Source organism: Oncorhynchus kisutch, linkage group LG17, assembly GCF_002021735.2.
Source record: "Oncorhynchus kisutch isolate 150728-3 linkage group LG17, Okis_V2, whole genome shotgun sequence".
NCBI classification, from domain to species: Eukaryota; Metazoa; Chordata; class Actinopteri; order Salmoniformes; family Salmonidae; genus Oncorhynchus; species Oncorhynchus kisutch.
This window is the reverse complement of record NC_034190.2, coordinates 64660012-64681160: the sequence shown is the minus strand read 5'-3', so window position 1 is coordinate 64681160 and position 21149 is coordinate 64660012. Positions and strand designations below refer to the sequence as shown.

The window sequence follows — 21149 nt, the reverse complement described above, 5'->3', positions numbered from 1 at the left end:
ACTGCTGAGAATCTGAGTATATGGTTGTTGTGGGGGAAAGGGGTGGAGTGTGTATCCCACAACTGTTGCGAGGGAGTAAAAGATGTTAGGGACAATATAGGATGAATCACAATAATCTTTTGCGAACATAATAATTGCTTGCCATAATGTAATTTTGTTAATGGCGAGAGGTAAATATCCTTTGTGAAAACTAATTATGGGGGGATAAAAAGATAAACAGGATTAAATATATATATATATACACAGTGGGGCAAAAAAGTATTTAGTGAGCCACCAATTGTGCAAGTTGTCCCACTTAAAAAGAGAGGCCTGTAATTTTCATCATAGGTACACTTCAACTATGACAGACAAAATGAGAAGAAAAAAAATCCAGAAAACCACATCGTAGGATTTTTAATGAATTTATTTGAAAATGGTGGAAAATATAGTATTTGGTCAATAACAAAAGTTGATCTCAATACTTTGTTATATACCCTTTGTTGGCAATGACAGAGGTCAAACGTTTTCTGTAAGTCTTCACAAGGTTTTCACACACTGTTGCTGGTATTTTGGCCCATTCCTACATGCAGATCTCCTCTAGAGCAGTGATGTTTTGGGGCTGTTGCTGGGCAACACGGACTTTCAACTCCCTCCAAAGATTTTCTATGGGGTTGAGATCTGGAGACTGGCTAGGCCACTCCAGGACATTGAAATGCTTCTTACGAAGCCACTCCTTCGTTGGCCGGGCGGTGTGTTTGGGATCATTGTCATGCTGAAAGACCCAGCCACGTTTCATCTTCAATGCCCTTGCTGATGGAAGGAGGTTTTCACTCAAAATCTCACGATACATGGCCCCATTCATTCTTTCCTTTACACGGATCAGTCGTCCTGGTCTCTTTGCAGAAAAACAGCCCCAAAGCATGATGTTTCCACCCCCATGCTTCACAGTAGGTATGGTGTTCTTTGGATGCAACTCAGCATTCTTTGTCCTCCAAACACGAAGAGCTTAGTTTTTACCAAAAAGTTATATTTTGGTTTCATCTGACCATATGATATTCTCCCAATCTTCTTCTGGATCATGCAAATGCTCTCTAGCAAACTTCAGACGGGCCTGGACATGTACTGGCTTAAGCAGGGGGACACGTCTGGCACTGCAGGATTTGAGTCCCTGGCGGCGTAGTGTGTTACTGATGGTAGGCGTTTGTTACTTTGGTCCCAGCTCTCTGCAGGTCATTGTTCTTGTGATCATTTTAACCCCACGGGGTGAGATCTTGCGTGGAGCCCCAGATCGAGGGAGATTATCAGTGGTCTTGTATGTCTTCAATTTCCTAATAATTGCTCCCACAGTTGATTTCTTCAAACCAAGCTGCTTACCTATTGCAAATTCAGTCTTCCCAGCCTGGTGCAGGTCTACAATTTTGTTTCTGGTGTCCTTTGACAGCTCTTTGGTATTGGCCATAGTGGAGTTTGGTGTGACTGTTTGAGGTTGTAGACAGGTGTCTGGGGGGTGGGGGGGCAAAGAAATTCAAAAGGGGTGATGATATTAATTAACAGTAATTTTGATCCAAATGTGCAAATTGTCCAAACAGATCCTCAAGGAAAATGGATGATTTGAAATGTTATTGGACCATAAACAGATATGGCTTATTAACTTATACAGTCCAAATAATGATGATCCAAGCTTCTTTGAAAATACAGTGCCTTGCGAAAGTATTCGGCCCCCTTGAACTTTGCACATCCAAACTTCTTCACAACAGTATCTCGGACCTGCCTGGTGTGTTCCTTGTTCTTCATGATGCTCTCTGCGCTTTTAACGGACCTCTGAGACTATCACAGTGCAGGTGCATTTATACGGAGACTTGATTACACACAGGTGGATTGTATTTATCATCATTAGTCATTTAGGTCAACATTGGATCATTCAGAGATCCTCACTGAACTTCTGGAGAGAGTTTGCTGCACTGAAAGTAAAGGGGCTGAATAATTTTTCAGTTTTTGATTTGTTAAAAAAGTTTGAAATATCCAATAAATGTCGTTCCACTTCATGATTGTGTCCCACTTGTTGTTGATTCTTCACAAAAAAATACAGTTTTATATCTTTATGTTTGAAGCCTGAAATGTGGCAAAAGGTCACAAAGTTCTATATAAGAATTGATCAACTCTACAAGCAACACTAGACTATTATTATGGTGGGAGATTTTAATACGGTTATAAATACCTCTATGGACTGTAAAGAAATCAAAATACAAACGATCATCCCCAATCATGAATGTCATGGATATATTGGAATTAGTGGATATATGGAGGCTTAAATACCCTGACCTAGTGAGATATAAATGGTGGAGGCTTAATCAAGCCAGTAGTCTTGATTACCTTCTTATATCATTATGTCTGGCACCAAAAGTTAAAAAAGTGTTGAAAGGGGACAAAATGCCGTCAGACCATCACATAATTGGAATATATATATATATATATAAATAAAGGGAACACTTAAACAACACAATGTAACTCCAAGTCAATCACACTTCTGTGAAATCAAACTGTCCACTTAGGTAGCAACACTGATTGACAATACATTTAACATGCTGTTGTGCAAATGGAATAGACAACAGGTGGAAAATATAGGCAATTAGCAAGACACCCCCAATAAAGGAGTGGTTATGCAGGTGGAACCACAGACCACTTCTCAGTTCCTATGCTTCCTGGCTGATGTTTTGGTCACTTTTGAATGCTGGCGGTGCTTTCACTCTAGTGGTAGCATGAGACGGAGTCTACAACCCACACAAGTGGCTCAGGTAGTGCAGCTCATCCAGGATGGCACATCAATGCGAGCTGTGGCAAGAAGGTTTGCTGTGTCTGTCAGTGTAGCGTCCAGAGCATGGAGGCGCTACCAGGAGACAGGCCAGTACATCAGGAGACGTGGAGGAGGCCGTAGGAGGGCAACAACCCAGCAGCAGGACCGCTACCTCCGCATTTGTGCAAGGAGGAGCACTGCCAGAGCCCTGCAAGATGACCTCCAGCAGGCCACAAATGTGCATGTGTCTGCTCTAATGGTCAGAAACAGACTCCATGAGGGTGGTATGAGGGCCCGACGTCCACAGGTGGGGGTTGTGCTTACCACCCAATACCGTGCAGGGCGTTTGGCATTTGCCAGAGAACACCAAGATTGGCAAATTCGCCACTGGCGCCCTGTGCTCTTCACAGATGAAAGCAGGTTCACACTGAGCACGTGACAGAGTCTGGAGACGCCGTGGAGAACGTTCTGCTGCCTGCAACATCCTCCAGCATGACCGGTTTGGCGGTGGGTCAGTCATGGTGCGGGGTGACATTTCTTTGAGGGGCCGCACAGCCCCCCATGTGCTCGCCAGAGGTAGTCTGACTGCCATTAGGTACCGAGATGAGATCCTCAGAACCCCTGTGAGACCATATGCTGGTGCGGTTGGCCCTGGGTTCCTTCTAATGCAAGACAATGCTAGACCTCATGTGGCTGGAGTGTGTCAGCAGTTCCTGCAAGAGGAAGGCATTGATGCTATGGACTGGCCCGCCCGTTCCCCAGATCTGAATCCAATTGAGCACATCTGGGACATCATGTCTCGCTCCATCCACCAACGCCACGTTGCACCACAGACTGTCCATGCTTGACGGATGCTTTAGTCCAGGCCTGGGAGGAGATCCCTCAGGAGACCATCCGCCACCTCATCAGGAGCATGCCCAGGTGTTGTAGGGAGGTCATACAGGCACGTGGAGGCCACACACACTACGGAGCCCCATTTTGACTTGTTTTAAGGACATTACATCAAAGTTGGATCAGCCTGTAGTGTGGTTTTCCACTTTAATTTTGAGTGTGACTCCAAATCCAGACCTCCATGGGTTGATAAATTTGATTTCCATTGATAGTTTTTGTGTGATTTTGTTGTCAGCACATTCAACTATGTAAAGAAAAAAGTATTTAATAAGAATATTTCATTCATTCAGATCTAGGATGTGTTATTTTAGTGTTCCCTTAATTTTTTTGAGCAGTATATATATATATATATTCAACAATTGGAAAATGAATCAAAGCATACTGGATGATAACTTGTTTTTAACTAGGACAGAATCATTTATAACTGACTTTTTCCGACATAACATAGGTACAGCAGATCCCCTTATTGTATGGGACACTTTTAAAATGTGCCTTTTGGGGTCTTGCAATTCAGTACTCATCTATAAAACAAAAGCAACTTAGGGCAAAATAGTCCATATTAAATTGAAGGACTAACAGTACAGATAGATAGCAATAAACACTGTACCATAAAGGCACAGAATAAGTTGGAGGAACTTATCAAGAAAGATCCAGTGTAATATATTATAAAAATAAAGCAAAGTGGATGGAATATGGGGGAAAATGCACCAAATTATTTTTCAATCTTCAACATAGAAATGCTACCAAACATGTATTGAACCTTGTTACAAATTAAGGGAGTCACTCATGATTCACCGAAAGAGGAAGTACTTTAAGAATATGTTTTCTTTTCAGTCGCCGCCTCCTCCACTAACCGAAGCTAGGTGTATGGATTTTTTTACTATTAATAATGTAAAATTAGCATCTATACAGAAAGGCTCATGTGAAGGGCAAATTACAGAAGAGGAACTTCTTGATGCAGTTAAAGCCTTTAAGTCCAGGAAAACTCCAGGGCTGGATGGCATACCCGTGGAAGTATACAACACTTTTTTTATATACTCAATAGGACCATTATTAGCATGTTTTAACCACTCCCATATAAACGGTAGATTATTGGACACGCAACAAGGTCTGATTTCATTATTCCTGAAACAGGATCCAAGTGGTATATATAAAGATCCAGTCCCTTTAAAAAAAAATTGAGGCCTTTTACACTTCAGTTTAGTGATTAGGGCTGGGCGATATGGCCAATTCACCAAATCACGGGGTTTTAAAAAGTTAGACGGTATGACGCTATTTTTAGTTTTTGAAAAATACAAGTTCTACATTTGCTTTATGAGTAGTGAGTGATCCTAGGGTGGCAAAACATACATGGAGTCTTTCTCCATTCTGATTGTTTTATACTGTTCAATTCAAATTTCAACACTGTAATCATTTCTGCATTTCCTGCACTCAATTGCGGTGGTGGAAAAAGTATCCAATTGTCATACTTGAGTAAAAGTAAAGATACGTTAATAGAAAATTACTCAAGTAAACGTGAAAGTCACCCAGTAAAATAGGACTAGAGTAAAAGTCTAAAAGTATTTGGTTTTAAATATACTAAAGTATTAAAAGTATAAATCATTTCAAATTCCTTATATTAAGCAAACCAGATGGCACCATTTTCTTGTTTTTTATAATTTACAGATAGCCAGGGGCACACTCCAAAACATAATTTACAAACCAAGCAATTGTGTTTAGTGAGTCCTCCAGATCAGAGGCAGTAGATGACCAGGGATGTTCTCTTAACCACAGCGTGAATAGGACCATTTTCCTGTCCTGCTAAGCATTCAAAATGTAAGTACTTTTAGGTGTCAGAGAAAATGGAATAAAAAGTACAGTATTTTCTTTAGGAAATGTAGTGAAGTAAAAGTAAGTGGTCAAAAAATAAATAAATAGTAAAGTACAGATTCCAAAAAAACAACAAGTAGTACATGGACTTATTCTTGACCAAATGTTGCGATTGAGATTTGACTCGCAAATCTGAGCAAAACTGTTGGAATCATGGATATATAATGACTATTATATAGTTAGAATATAATGGTGGGCACTTTGAATAGAGTGTTGTTTGAGATGACAACAAATTAAAATGCCAGGGAGGAGTTATTGTGACAGGTTAGGAACTAAAGTGTTGGTACGTGTTTCCTAGGGGACCATATAAGCTTTGGCTACATTGCATGTTGTGGGAAAATGGGAAATCAAAAGAAATCAGCCAAGACCCTCAGAAAAAAACATTGTAGACCTCCACAAGTCTGATTCATCTTTGGGAGCAATTCCCAAACGCCTGAAGATACCGCGTTCATCTGTACAAACAGTAGTACGCAAGCATAAACACCATGGGACCACACAGCCGTCATACCGCTGAGGAAGGAGACACGTTCTGTCTCCTAGAGACAAACATACTTTGTTGCGAAAAGTGCAAATGAATCCCAGAACAGCAGCAAAGGACCTTGTGAAGATGCTGGAGGAAACAGGTACAAAAGTATCTATATCCACAGTAAAACGAGTCCTATATCAACATAACCTGAAAGGCCGCTCAGTAAGGAAGAAGCCACTGCTCCAAAACCGGGTTTGCAACTGCACATAAGGACAAAGATCGTACTTTTTGGAGAAATGTCCTCTGGTCTGATGAAACAAAAATAGAACTGTTTGGCCATAATGACCACCGTTATGTTTGGAGGGAAAAAGGGGGAGGCTTACAAGCCGAAGACACCATCCCAACCGTGAAGCATGGGGGTGGCAGCATCATGTTGTGGGGGTGCTTTGCTGCAGGAGGAACTGGTGCACTTCAAACTAGATGGCATTATGAGGGGGGGAATTATGTGGATATATTGAAGCAACACCTCAAGACATCAGTCAGGAAGATAAAGCTTGGTCACAAATGGGTCTTCCAAATGGACAATGACCCCAAGCATACTTCCAAAGTTGTGGCAAAATGGCTTAAGGACAACAAAGTCAAGGTATTGGAGTGACCATCACAAATCCCTGACCTCAATCCTATAGAAAATGTGGGGGCAGAACTGAAAAAAGCATGTGAGAGGAAAGAGGCCTACAAACCTGACTCAGTTACACCAGCTGTCAGGAGGAATTGGCCAAAATTCACCCAACTTATTGCGGGAAGCTTGTGGAAGGCTACCCAAACTGTTTGACCCAAGTTAAACAAATTAAAAGGTAATGCAACCAAATACTAATTGAGGTATGTAAACTTCTGACCCACTGGGAATGTGATGAAAGAAATAAAAGCTGAAATAAATAATTCTCTCAACTTTTATTCTGACATTTCACATTCTTAAAATAAAGTGGTGATACTAACTGAACTAAAACAGGGGATTTTTACTAGGATTAAAAGTCAGGAATTCTGAAAAACGGAGTTATTGTATTTTCTAAGGTGTATGTAAACTTCTGACTTCAACTGTATATACGCATGCACGCACACACACAAATATATATACATACATACCTATAAATGATATGTATTTATTACTGTTCGACTAAAACAAATCTCGGTTGACAAACAGCCTAACGACCAGTTGACTAATTAGGGTCAGCCCTAATTTTTTTACACCCCTATTTCACCTTTGCCAAGATAATCCATCCACCCGACAGGTGTGGCATATCATTAAACTGATTAAACGGCATGCTCACTACACAGGTGCACCTTGTGCTGGAGACAATAAAAAAGCCACAAAGAATGTGCAGTTTTGTTACACACAGATGTCTCAAGTTGAGGGAGCATGCAATTGACATGCTGACTGCAGGAATGTCCACCAAAGCTGTTGACAGATAATTGAATGTTAATTTCTCTACCATAAACGGCCTCCGTCATTTTAGAGAATTTACCAGTACATCCAAATGTCCTCACAACCGCAGACCATGTATAAACCACGCCAACCCAGAAACTCCACATCCGGCTTCTTAATCTGCGGGATCATATGAGGGGGTGCTGAGGAGTATTTCTGTTTGTAATAACCTGGAGCAGCCATCAGGTTAACATGCAAAGAGGGCCACGAGGCACGCAATTGAGCTTGGAGGAGGAGGAGCAGTAGAGGAGGTTGACAGTGGCAGGTCCTGACAGTTCTCTGCTGGGGACAGATTGAACCTGAACCAGCCGTGTCCTGAGGAAAGCAATCAACCAAGCCCGGCCAGACCAAAGGCACCCCTGCAGGGTACGAGCTCTCGTCTACACTGTTTGAGGCAAACTTCCACCATACCTGACTAGAATAGTCCAGTGGAAGAAATCACTGACAAGGCTGGGCTGCGTTTCATAAGCTTTTTTGATGGTTGACAATCATGTGATGGCTTCATTATGGCTCCTGTCATTGATGGGTATCAGCAACATCAAAATGGACTGACCAAGTTCCAAACCAATTCAAAGATATATGTATGCAGGTATGGATGAGTTCCCATTATCAAATTCCATCATTGACAACACCGGAGACTATGAACAGTTTGAGTTAAAAGGAAAGAGACTACTGGTAGATTGGCCAGCAGCTGGCTTGCCTCTGAAGCTAAACAGGGTTGGTCCTGGTCTGTCCCTAGATGTGAGACCAGATACTGCTGGAAGTGGTGTTGGAGGGACAGTAGGAGGCACTCTCTCCTCTGGTAAAAAAAAATATCCCAGCGTAAGGTGCCTTCTTTCGGATGGGACATTAAACAGATGTCCTGACTCTCTGTGGGCACTAAAGATCACAAGGCACTCATTGTAAGAGTAGAGGTGTTTACCCGTGTCCTTGCTAAATACCCAATCTGGCCACCTAATCATCCCCAGCTTCCAATTGGCTCATTCATCTCCCCTGTAACTATTCCTCAAGTCATTGCTGTAAATGAGAATGTGTTCTCAAGTCAACTTTCCTGGTAAAAAAAGTCTCAAATTAGAGCAGTATTTTGCACTGATCACAATATCTGTTAATTAGGCCTATTATCTGAAACAAAGTTATAAAAATCAAATTCCACTACAGCTCCTATTCTTCTAATGTAGTTTTAGTATCATGTGAAAACAAGATCGAGATATTAAAGCACCCAGCAGCGTTAGATCGACATCCAAGGAAAACAAAACAAACTACAAAGCGCTGCAGTGCAGTCAGAACTAACGTAAATGGGGTGTTTACTTCTGTTCCATCACACTGTGTGTGCATCATTAGCCTGCTAAATATAGTCTGCCAGAATCTCATTCTATCTATGCAAAACATTAGGACATGGAAATGAATACAGACCTTAAAAAGGTACGCTATTGTGAGTCATCACATTCTGCAAAGATCCTCTGCAATATTTTTTCTCGAAACCACTGTATGCAAATGTGGTCCGACAATTCACAGCCACTGGGCCTCAGTATATTTTCAGAGGCGATTTAATAGAGATCAATCTCTTTTTATGATGGAGAGGGGTTTGGAGTGCTTTACCTATTAATTACTTAAACTCTCATTTGTGTAGCCCCTGATAGATTAATTAATAATGACTGCATTGTGTTATTTTTGAGAACCACTTTCTTCTGTTTAAAAAAAATCACTACAGTAGAGGAGACACTAATTACTGTCAAAAACTATGACAAATCAATCATGCATCCTCAAAACAATATCAAATTCATTGTAAAAACATTGCTGCTATGAAAACAGCTGTGACTTTCAAAAAGTTGAAAAAGTGGCAAATAAAGCTTACACTAAATAATTGGTCATCACTCACAATAATAAATACAATACAAACGATGTAAGGACAAACATAACTAATGCTTAGTATCATCGTCATTTAGTAAATAGGCCTATCTCAGTCAGGAAATTATGCAATGCATTAGGGACATGCCTAGGAATATTATAGTCCAAAGGTATGTTACGAGCTGTAGTCCACTGCTCTATAGCCTAGATGCCCTCCGGCATCAGCCCACAATTATAGTGAGCATTCAAAACAGCACAGCAGCGTAACCACACTTAATGGCAGTTTGGCTTGGCTGTGACTAGTAGGAGGTCCATCAGTGGGAGCACCAGGGGGATAAGCTTTAGCGGGCCCTGTTATGGTTGGCTTCCTACTCGGAGGTTCAGGCAGGTCTCAGGTTAATTCATTCTGTCCCCCAGATGAAGGAGACAGACAAAGGAAGCCAATTTGTTCACCAAGGGTGGGCCGTCCGGACGTATGAGATATAATTAAAAGACAGAGAAGGCAGTGTTTCCCCTATATTCATTTAGCAGTGGCGCCGCTGCTAAATCGAGGCAGCCACTGCAAAAACCAAAAGGGGGGAAGGGAGGGGTGGCTGATAAGCGCCGATGCATTCATTTTCTTATTTCACAACTCAAGAGTGGATTCTGAGAGGAACAGGAGAAAAATCAATCAAGGTTAGATTGATAACTTAAATCGACAGACGAAAAAGCCGTTAGACAAACCTGATTAGATCTCCTGCCTTGTTAAATTGTGTTTTGGGTACAGACATTGGACAACTGTAAGCAATTGCCCTAAACTCAGACAAGCAAAAATATTTCATTGTTTATAAAAGGAAATTTGGAGAGTATAAACATTTGCAAACCTTCATGTTCTTTGTCTGCGGCCCCAGCTTTCCTCATCTTCTTGGGGGTCTTCATGAACAGGGGGAAAATGGTCCTCAAGCCCAGGATGTCCACAAACTTGTGGCAGTTATCAGAACCCTCTGGGCCAATCATGCCGTGGTCTAAGACCCTCAGAGCACTGGTCCGAGACATTTTCTTTTCCCTGGGAAGAGGCAGTGCAAAAATAAAATTATAATAACTATAAGGGCTCAATTATCTCAGGCACAACAGCAGCACGGTCATGATTGTCTTTTGCCAGGCACACAGACTCCACTATATATACAAAAGTATGTGGACACCCCTTCAAATTAGTGGATTCGGCTACTTCAGCCACATCCGTTGCTGTGTGTAGAAAACCAAGCACACCACCATGCAATCTCCACAGACAAACATTGGTTGTAGAATGGACTTACTGAAGAGCTCAGTGACTTTCAACGTGGTTCTGTCATAGGATGCCACCTTTCAAACAAGTCAGTTCATCAAACTTCTGCCCTGCTAGAGCTGCCCCGGTCAAGTGTAAGTACTGTTATTGTGAAGTAGACAAGTTGAGGAGCAACATCGGCTCAGCCGCGAAGTGGTAGGTCACACAAGCTCACAGAATGGGATCACAGAGTGCTGAAGCACGTATAAATCGTCTGTCCTCGGTTGGAACACTCACTACAGAGTTCCAAACTGCTCCTGGGAAGTAACGCCAGCACAAGATCTGTTCGTCAGGGGCTTCATGAAATGGATTTCCATGGCGGAGCAGGCACACACAAGCCTAAGATCACCATGAGCAATGCCAAGTGTCGGCTGGAGTGTGTAAAGCTCGCCGCCATTGGACTCTGGAGCAGTGGAAACGCATTCTCTGGAGTGATGAATCACGATTCACCATCTGGCAGTCAGACAGACTAATCTTGGTTTGGTGGATGCAAGGAGAACGCTAACTGTCTTAACGCATAGAGCAAACTGTAAAGTTTGGTGGAGGAGGAATAATGATCTAGGGCTGTTTTTCATGGTTGCACAGAGCCCTGACCTCAACCACATTGAACACCTTTAGGATGAATTGGAAAGTTAAAGTTAAGAATTTAGATAGAGGCAATTAAAAAGATGCCTTCAACCGTGTTCCTAAGCTCATATTGCAAACCCCTTGATAAATCCTAACCTCTACAAAAATAGAGAAAACTATTGAAGCAGAGGTGCAGAACTTATGATTCTGTGAATCTCAAGAGAAGTAAAAAGAGAGAGTTACGTGTTGCTCTCTAGATAACCTATTCTGAGAGCCTTCTGTGGATGATTTAAAAGCGGGTTTTGCATCGCTAGAATTAGATATCGATTTTGGTTTTAAATCGGTCTGCCTGCCAGGCGTCGTCGTGATGATTAGAGCTTGGGCATGGAGGGTTACATAAATACATGTAATGTCTCTTTATTGCTCTTTAAGGTCCCGTCGTGGTGCTGCAGCGCTCTGTCGGCTGATTGATTGGACTGGCAGCTGAGCAGAGCCAGAGACATGCTGTGCAAAAACAAAGACATCACTCAACCCTGCTACTCACTGGGGTTCATGGTGCGCCCTCTGACAGCCTTATTAGCAAACAAAAGTTGAGTTCAAAGATGTCAATTTACATATATCCCTACTGTGTAATGATATCAGATCACCAGTGACCTGTGTGAATTGAAAGGAGGGTTGAAATTAGAAAAGGACTACAGCCAAGCCGAGGAACTGTTTTACCTGAAAAGCTTAGGACATTAAATTATTGAAACATTAAAACTCAGCTGTGTGTGGAGACTCATTTCTTCAGGAGGTGTTAAACATCTGGGTCTTTACCTAAGCATGAGGTTCATGAGCTGCAGACCTTCACCCCTGAGGAAGCGATCCCGGTTGGCAGCCAGCATCAGACAGGAGCACATGGCATCAAACAGGTTCTCCATCATCTCCTGCTCCTCCGCTGTGGCTGGGTTGTGGCGTTTGAACACCTGAAGGAGAATGACACCCACACTTCTACTGTCTATCAACTGTGATGCTGGTAAATTCAGTTTAAATGATGAGAGTTTCAACAGTGTAACTGGAAATCATTTTGGGGTGAAACACCTCACATAGACCAGTATTCAACCAAATGCATTTTAGGTGCAATGCTGTGTAGTGCCCTGAGAACTAAGGACACACTAAAAGCTTGCAACCAGCATCGCCAACAGAGTGAAGAGACTTACAAAGCACAGCAGAAAATCTGTCTAAAATCAAGTTACACTTCTAAGTCTTATTCATTTGCGTCAGACATCATTATTACTACAGGTCTTGAATATATCAAATAGTATAATAATTAGCCAAAAGGCTAATTGGCCGACGTCTTTTCAATTACATTTAGTTGGGGTTTTTGTGAGCCCAACATACCGTGTCTCTAGAGAGAAATTAAGTCAAGAACTGTGGGATGCTGGGCTGAAGGGAGTTGTAGTTTTCATCAAGCAAATATTCCTAGAAGTTCAGGGCATAAATGTTGCAATTAACCACTATGACCAAAATCCATTGCGCCTGTTCTTTCCGGCTAGGACAGAGATGGATATACTTTTACACCTGCTACGTTAGGTTAGATAAACAGACCACATAGACTGCATGAGAGAGGAATGTACACAACGAAAGAGACGGATAGAGACTGTTCATGAAAGTATGTACTTTGATGAACTAGTCAAATGATTTTACCAGACAGCTCTGCAGAATACTTAAGCGGTCAGCATGCTTTAGACCGCTTTAGTTCGGCTGGCGCCTTGCTGAGTTGCGAACAGAACGAGTGTGCTCGCATCCTCCCTTACAATCCTCTTCGCTTGAAGATTTTGAAATGGAAAAAAGCAGCAATAGTGCTGTTTGTCCATTTTGAGTCGCCGTAGCCAGTATACACTTCCTCAAAAGTCAGAATTAATCTCAAATAACGCAAGAAAATGTTAACGTGGTTTGCTGAGGAAATCTTAGTTGCGCAATTTTTACGTCTAACAAAGACTTTAGTTCAATATTTCAACTATTTTTTATTTATTTGATTTCACCGGGTAGGCAAGTTGAGAACAAGTTCTCATTTACAATTGCGACCTGGCCAAAATAAAGCAAAGCAGTTAGATAATAATTATAATATATATTAAGAATCCGTACTGACCAATCACCGACAAAAGGGGTGTAGACTTCGGCAACCGACTTCAGCTTGTCTCAAGGGGGGAAAAAAATGTGTCCCCGAACAGCCAAAAACACCCTTACCGATGTCCAAAACGTCACAAAATAGCCATAATATGTGCACAAACGGACGCCTCTAGACAGGCTAGTTTAGCTAGATAGGATGACTAAAGACAGTACAGTATGGGGAGCACAGAGATAATGTTGTCTGGCTGGCTGCTACTGCCTGAGCAGAGATAAGATGGCGCCTTTAAGGAATGAAAAAGAAACTCATCAATTAAAAACTAAGTAATATACACAACTGAAATAGTGCATTATTTCATAAGAATTTCCTGTATTTCTATTGATGTCCTCTCAATGTGGATTTTTCCCCCAATGTTTTGACAATTGGATGTTCATTATTTTTCCATTAAAAAGCTCTAAAATATATATTTTTGGTCATTATTTCATAATACATTTACTGCAATTATATTTTAAATAATCAAACCAATCCCGAAGCGACCTCAAAAAGCACTAATCGCTCAGCACGATGTGAAGGAGGACGACATACAGTCGTGGCCAAAAGTTGAGAATGACACAAATATTAATTTTCAACATCTGCTGCCTCAGTTTGTATGATGGCAATTTGCATTTACTCCAGAATGTTATGATTGTTTGGGGCATCCAGAAAAAAGCTTGTCCGGAGAAGACAAGGTGAGCGCTACCATCAGTCTGCTCATCCAAGGGATTTTTTGCCTAAGAACACAGCCATGAATAAAGAACGGCACCAACAAATCCTCTAAGAGCAACTTCTCCCAACCATCCAGGAACAGTTTGGTGCTGAACAATGCCTTTTCCAGCATGATGGCGCACCTTGCCATAAGGAAAAAGTGATAACTAAGTGGCTCGGGGAAAAAAACATTGATATTTTGAGTCCATGGCCAGGACACTCCCCAGACCTTAATCCCATTGAGAACTTGTGGTCAATCCTCAAGAGGCGGGTGGACAAACAAAAACTCACAAATTCTGACAAACTCCAAGCATTGATTATGCAAGTATGGGCTGCCATCAGGATGTGGCCCAGAAGTTATTTAATAGCATGCCAGGGCGGATTGCAGAGGTCTTGAAAAAGAAGGGTCAACACTGCAAATATTGACTCTTTGCATCAACTTCATGTAATTGTCATTAAAAGCCTTTGACACTTATGAAATGCTTGTAATTATACTTCATCATTCCATAGTAACATCTGACAAAAATATCTAAAAAGACATTGAAGCAGCAAACTTTGTGGAAATTAATATTTGTGTCATTCTCAAAACTTTTGGCCACGACTGTACAGTTCTTATGATCTGCTGAAACTTCAACAGTGTGAGGTGAGTTTGAGACATGGATGAATCAGAGAGAGAGGAGGAGCTAGGGTTGGGCGGTATCAAGATTTCCATACCGTTCCTGTACCATACCGGGGGATATGGTATTACCGGCACTATTTCTACCAAACATTTTTTTTGTATGTTGGAAGATATTGAGGATGCTAGCTAAATGCTAACAAGCGAACATAAACTAAATGCAAAGTCAGACAACACAGCTCATGAAACTATACAACTAGCTATCTCAGAAGGCTACTCACACTTAATCCAGGAGGAGTTTGATTGTCTCTGCTGTAACCAAGAAGCTTAATCTTGCAAGCAAGCCACCTATAGCTAGCACTATTGGTTAGAGCCTGTAAGTAAGCATTTCACAGTAACGTCTACACCGGTCTACACGGCACACGTGACAAATTAACTTTGATTTGAAGTTAGTAAACCAAATGCATAGCTGGAACACTGAGCTGGAGAAAATGTATTTGGCACATCTTAGATCGTTAACTTATAGAGTTATAATATGTTTAGCTGGCAAACAGTAGTGAACTTTGAACTCTTGTGCTGCTCAACATTGGATTGTCACATTACGTTTGCTCCATGTGCTCTTTGAAAAACAAACATACCATGTGACATGCTCATATTAATTTTTGTTAATACCATTTTTATAAATAATACTTTTTGGGGGGGACAAGGTATTGAAAATCATACAGTCAGTACTTCAAAATACTCCAGTATAGGGTATATTGCACAAGCCTAGGAGAAGCAGTAGAACATGTGATAAGACAGGCTTACAGAGAGCTGCTGCAGTAACACGTCAATTCCATCCAGCTCCCCCAAGAGCTCCCTGGTGCCTGGAAGTAGAGTGAGAGAGAAGAGGTGGGAGGAGAGGAAAAAATAGAAGGGGAGGATGCAGGGAGTAGAAAGGAGAGAGGGAGAGAGAGAGAGAAATGGAAGGAGAGAGAGAGACAAACTGTTGAAGGAGTATGGCGCATAAACATTGAAAAACATGGTGATAAAAACCAAGGGAGAAGATGAATCGATCCAGCTCTTGAGCTGCTATATGCAACACAGCACAACCAACCCAGGTAGCTAAACTCACTCAGAGGGGAACAGAGAGGAAAATGAGATAGAACTCAAAAAGAGTATCAACGTATCCCAGTCCATTACTGATCTGGACATGGTGCATGTCTGTCGTCCTGCAGCACTCCAAGGTCTTCTAGACCCAGCCACTCAGACAAATAGTATACTTTAACCGGTCATGATACTCTACTATTTTGGTCCACAGCCACAACAATCACCTCTACGGCTGACTACATTAGCTGAAAACCCTTTTCATCACATTGTACAGCAACTACAGAGAAAAGGGCTGGAAACGTACTGTCATTGTTTTGAAGCAAGATAGCCAAGACTTCACTGCAGTACAGCTTGTTAGCATCGAAAGGAATCTTTGCCTGAAAGAGAGAGAGGGGCAAAATCAGTGATAACATGACGAAATCTGTGACAGCATGAGCAATTGAAAGCCTATATACACCATACTGTAGGTATAGTTCTATAACAGACATTTCAACCAGACATATTGACGCAGACTACATACGGCATCAATAACCAATGGAATGTGTCATCTTCAGTTATAGCCTGACCTTGATTCTTTTTAGCAACCACTGCATGAGTCCTTGCTGAGCTGCTTCTGTGCACAGGCCAGGCCTGAACTCTGCCATGTTCTCAATGATGGCTGATGGAGAGAAGAGAGAGGTGAATATGGGACTATCAAATTATGACAGCACCTCCTGAGAAGTATAGAAGTCTCAGATACCTTTGCTAATATTTGCATTATAAAGCCACCTGAGACACCTCACTCATTCAGCAGAAAGGCGGCAAAACCCCAATGGAAAAAAGAGCGAGAGAGAGAGAGGGGAGAGACAAGTAGTGGGAGAAATGGAGAGAGAGAGTGAGTCAATGAGTGAGGGAGAAATGGAGAGAGAGAGTGAGTCAATGAGTGAGAGACACACAGAAAGAGAGACCTGCTGGAGGAGAAGGAAGCCTTTATCACTAATTCCAACTGAACAGACACCATCCTGAGGACATGAGCCTGTAGGTCCCAACCAGGAGGCAGACAAAATACTTATTCAAGCGTGGAGAGCTGCCTTGATATACGCCATAAAAACACAAGAAGTACTGAGCACAAATGACATTTTACAAAGATAAATAATCCCCATATGTTGTCCAATCATGTACACATTGTGCAGTGCGGCTTACCTAACGTGTTGTAGACTCCATCAGCTTCCTCCTTCACCTGCTCATCCAGCCTCTCCATGTTCTGCACCAGAAGGGCCACAACCTGTCCCTCCAGCTACAGTTAGAAAAAGAGACAGGTTGTCATCACAGGATTATGGGATACTGTGTCGTGTGTGACAACATTAAAGGCTCATGCCTCATTTCCACTGCTAATTTATAAGTCGTGTAAGACCAGAGCGATTTCACCTTTGCCTCCATGGACTTTTTAAATGTCAGCAGACTTTATGACGGGGCACTCAACCTTTCCCAGAAAATGGCCAATGACTTTGCTGCTGTCAAAGTGAGTGCAAAGGGAGGGCTAAAATAGACCATTTTAACTGTGACCATTAGCTGGGATTGAATGTGCTTTTTCTATTGAGATCATTATAATCAGCATCAATATGGTTGTGGATGCATGAGAAATAAGAACATGCCAGAACCAAAATGCATGCATTGATTGTATACAAACAAACTGGACTCACCAAAGAGTCTATGAGAACTTCAGCCCCCTCCTCACTTTCATGAAGTGTGTCGATGTCTGTCAGCTCTTGTAACAAATCAACCACTGCAATGGCTATATGTAGGAAAGGCTAAGGATTTTTTCAGTTTATCCTGGGTTCAGTCAAATGCATAGAATAACATAAATACAGGTACATTAACTGAATTAAAGAGTGAAGGATGCTTAGTAAGCCATCTTTGAAGGAAAGGATATCTGTGTTCTCATGGCTGAGTAAACCCAGCAGGGAATGGACAGCATTGAGCTCTACCAACAGGTGGTAGAGATCAGGCATGGTGGCTATCACATGCATCTCCTGGATGATGTCATTCAAATCCAGCTCTGTTTCCATGAACCTGGACAGCGGAATAATAAAATATGTCGTACATGGAAAATAAGTCCTGTCTTGTTGAATGCAATGTCATGTTATTGAAGCAGCAAGTCAATTTACCCTTACCATAGATTGATAACTTCTTAAGCAATAATATTTAATGTATAGCTTAACTCAGGAGGAACGCTTCCCTCTCATTAACTTACCTTCCTGGGGTGTCTGGGAACTTTATCCTCAGCTCTTGGTTCTTGTAGGACCTTTTTTCAAAGGTCAAGATCATTTTCTTCACTGAACTCTCATCCACTGGTTCACCCTGTATAATTGCCAAAAAAAAAGAGTGCCCTTTAGTGAAAAGTGTTACCAAGACAACAAAAAAGTATTTTAGGAACAAGATCAGCACATTATGCTATGTATGCATGTGTTATCATGTCACTTAAGCTTTTCCCACCTCTTGGTCATCTGCGTCCTCATCATCATCCATGAGTTTCTCCAGTATTCTCTTCCTATCACCACTCGGGTCTTCACTGTCATCTCCCTCCAGGTGTCTGGCCAGTTCTCTACCAGCCTTTTTGTTTCTGGGGTCATCATCATCATCATCACCAGCCCGTAGACGTTTTGCCCCCCTGTCAGGCTACAATTAACATTAACACATGTTAAGCAGGTACATCAAAACAGGAAGGTCATATGGCTTTGCAATGTATCCAAGCGAAGAGTTGGCCAACCAAAAAGTAAAGAATGGAGAAAATTAAAATGCATTCATCGTCAAATGTAAATAGTACTTGATTCCTATAACATAATGTTAGTTTTTATATTTGATGCTCAAATTATATTCCATGAGAGGGACACTGCTTTACCTAGCTAGCTAGCTAATACAGCTGAACTAGGCAAGAGTTTATCAAACTAGTTACAACAGAAGAGTTGGCTAGCTAACGTTAGTTAGTTAACTAACTAGCAAAGTAGCAAGACTAACTTGCCATCTCTTTCATCTGTCACATCCTTAACTAACTAACTTAGCTAGTGAACTTGGTTTATTAGCTAACTAGCAATCATGTTAGCCTGTTCGCTAGCCAATGTGGCTATGGTCAAAGACAATGGCGGTGGCTTAAACATTTATTTTGCTAGCTAGTCAACAATTGCAGCAAACACTAAGGCTATGTCTCACTAATGAACGTTACCTGATAATTCAGTAGCTCGCCTACATCCATGATAAAAGGTTATCCAAAACGTGGACAAATAAACCATTAAATGTTAAGTTATCGGCAACAGTTAGCAAGCTCCAGCTATCCACAATGAATACAGGCTAACTTGCTAGTCTTGCAATTTTCCGCTATCAACTCAAAACAGAAAAATCTGTCGTAAAGAACTCCGTTGTCGTGATATTCTGAGTCATGGGAAACTGCAAACATGAGTGTCTGGAAGTGGGTGTGTGAACAGAAGTGGGAGGCTGAACAGAAGTTGGTGTATGGAAAGCGAATCAGCTAATTGGACAGATTTGTTGCCGCTCAAAACCGTTTTGAGTGGCTGCTGTGTGTTTTCAAGCTTTCGGAGTGTGGTCTTGGTGGACAGAAATGATAGTAAGAAATGTCAGTTAGGCTAATATTTTGCCATGCACTTTGAGCTGTGTCTTTGGTGTAGCTACCTAAGTTCTTTGTAGATGTATACAAGCTAGCTTTTTATTGCTGCATAACATTAATGTGACTATAATCTGCCAACCTAGCCTGTTAAAGTACACTGAACAAAAATATGAACGCAACATGCAACAATTTCAAAGATATTACTGAGTTACAATTCATATAAGGAAATCAGTCAATTGAAATAAATTCATTAGGCCCAAATGTATGTATTTCAGGTGATTGGGGATACAGTTATGCATCAGTTGGTCACAGATACCTAAAAAGTAGGGGCGTGGATCAGAAAACCAGTCAGTATCTGGTGTGACCACCATTTGCCTCATACAGCACCACACATCTCCTTCTCATAGAGTTGATCAGGCTGTTGATTGTAACCTGTGGAATATTGTTCCTCTTCAATGGCTGTGCGAAGTTGCTGGATATTGGCGGGAACTGGAACACACTGTCATACACTTCGATCCAGTGCATCCCAAACATGCTCAATGGGTAACATGTCTGGTGAGTATGCAGGCCATGGATGAACTGGGACATGTTCAGCTTCCAGGAATTGTGTACAGATCCTTGTGACATGGGGCCGTACACTATCATGCTGAAACGTGAGGTGATGGCGGCGGATGAAGTGCACGACACTGGGCCGCAGGATTTCGTCACGGTATCTTTGTGTTTGTTGTTCGTAGCTTATGCATGCCCATACCACAACCCCACTGCCACCATGGGGCACTCAGTTCACAACGTTGACATCAGCAAACCCGCTCGCCCTCACCACACATTACACACTGTCTGCCATATGCCAGTACAGTTGAAACCGGAATTAATCCATGAAAATCACACTTCTCCAGCGTGCCATTGGCCATAGAAGGTGAGTATATGCCCACTGATGTTGGTTACGATATAGAACTGCAGTCAGGTCAAGACCCTGGTGAGGACGACGTGCACGCAGATCTGAGACTGTTTCTGACAGTTTGTGCAGAAATTCTTCGGTTGTGCAAACCCACAGTTTCATCAGCTGTCCGGGTGGCTGGTCTCAGATGATCCCGCAGGTGAAGAAGCTGGATGTGGAGGTCCTAGAGTGGTGTGGTTACACATGGTCTACGGTTGTGATGATGTTGGAGGTGGCTTATGGTAGAGAAATGAACATTCAAATCTCTGGCAACAGCTCTGGTGGACATTCATGCAGTCGGCATGCCAATTGCACACTCCCTCAACATGAGACATCTGTGGCATTGTGTTGTGTGACAAAACTGCACATTTTAGAGTGGCCTTTTAATGTCCCCAGCACAATGTGCACCTGTGTAATGATCATGCTTTTTAATCAACTTCTTGATCTGCCACACCTGTCAGTTGGATGGATTGTGCACAACATTTGAGAGAAATAAGCTTTTTGTGCATTTGGAACATTTCTGGGATCTTTTATTTCAGTACATGAAACATGGAACCAACACATTATATATTGTTTATATTTTTGTTCAGTGTAGTTATCATCACCAAGAGTCCTGTTTGTGGTTAGCGACTGTTAGCTAACGTTATCAACTCATCTAACTAACTAGCCAGCTTGCTAAACTACACTACATGACCAAAAGTATGTGGACACCTGCTCGTCGAACATCTCATTCCAAAATCATGGGCGTTAACCCTTGTGTGGTGTTCGGGTCTGTGGGACCCATTTTCAATGTTTACTAAAATAAAAATTTGACAATAATGTTTTCAAACTGAGACTCATTGGCCTTGCAAA

General features: G+C 41.8%; 1 protein-coding gene across 1 annotated transcript in view; it reads right to left on the bottom strand.

Moving 5' to 3' along the window:
• The window catches only part of LOC109908099 (beta-catenin-like protein 1), a 39214-nt gene extending 20052 nt beyond the window's left edge, over positions 1–19162 (bottom strand). The window contains exons 1-11 of the mRNA XM_020506560.2: positions 18962–19162; positions 18235–18417; positions 17993–18099; positions 17672–17811; positions 17442–17539; positions 16942–17035; positions 16326–16417; positions 16064–16136; positions 15478–15536; positions 12017–12165; positions 10194–10375 (exon numbers count right to left, since the gene is read on the bottom strand). Of these exons, the coding sequence (XP_020362149.1) occupies positions 10194–10375; positions 12017–12165; positions 15478–15536; positions 16064–16136; positions 16326–16417; positions 16942–17035; positions 17442–17539; positions 17672–17811; positions 17993–18099; positions 18235–18417; positions 18962–18991 (1207 nt within the window). The 5' untranslated portion in view covers positions 18992–19162. The remainder of the gene's footprint in view (positions 1–10193; positions 10376–12016; positions 12166–15477; positions 15537–16063; positions 16137–16325; positions 16418–16941; positions 17036–17441; positions 17540–17671; positions 17812–17992; positions 18100–18234; positions 18418–18961) is intronic.
• Between the last annotated feature and the right edge of the window lie 1987 nt (positions 19163–21149).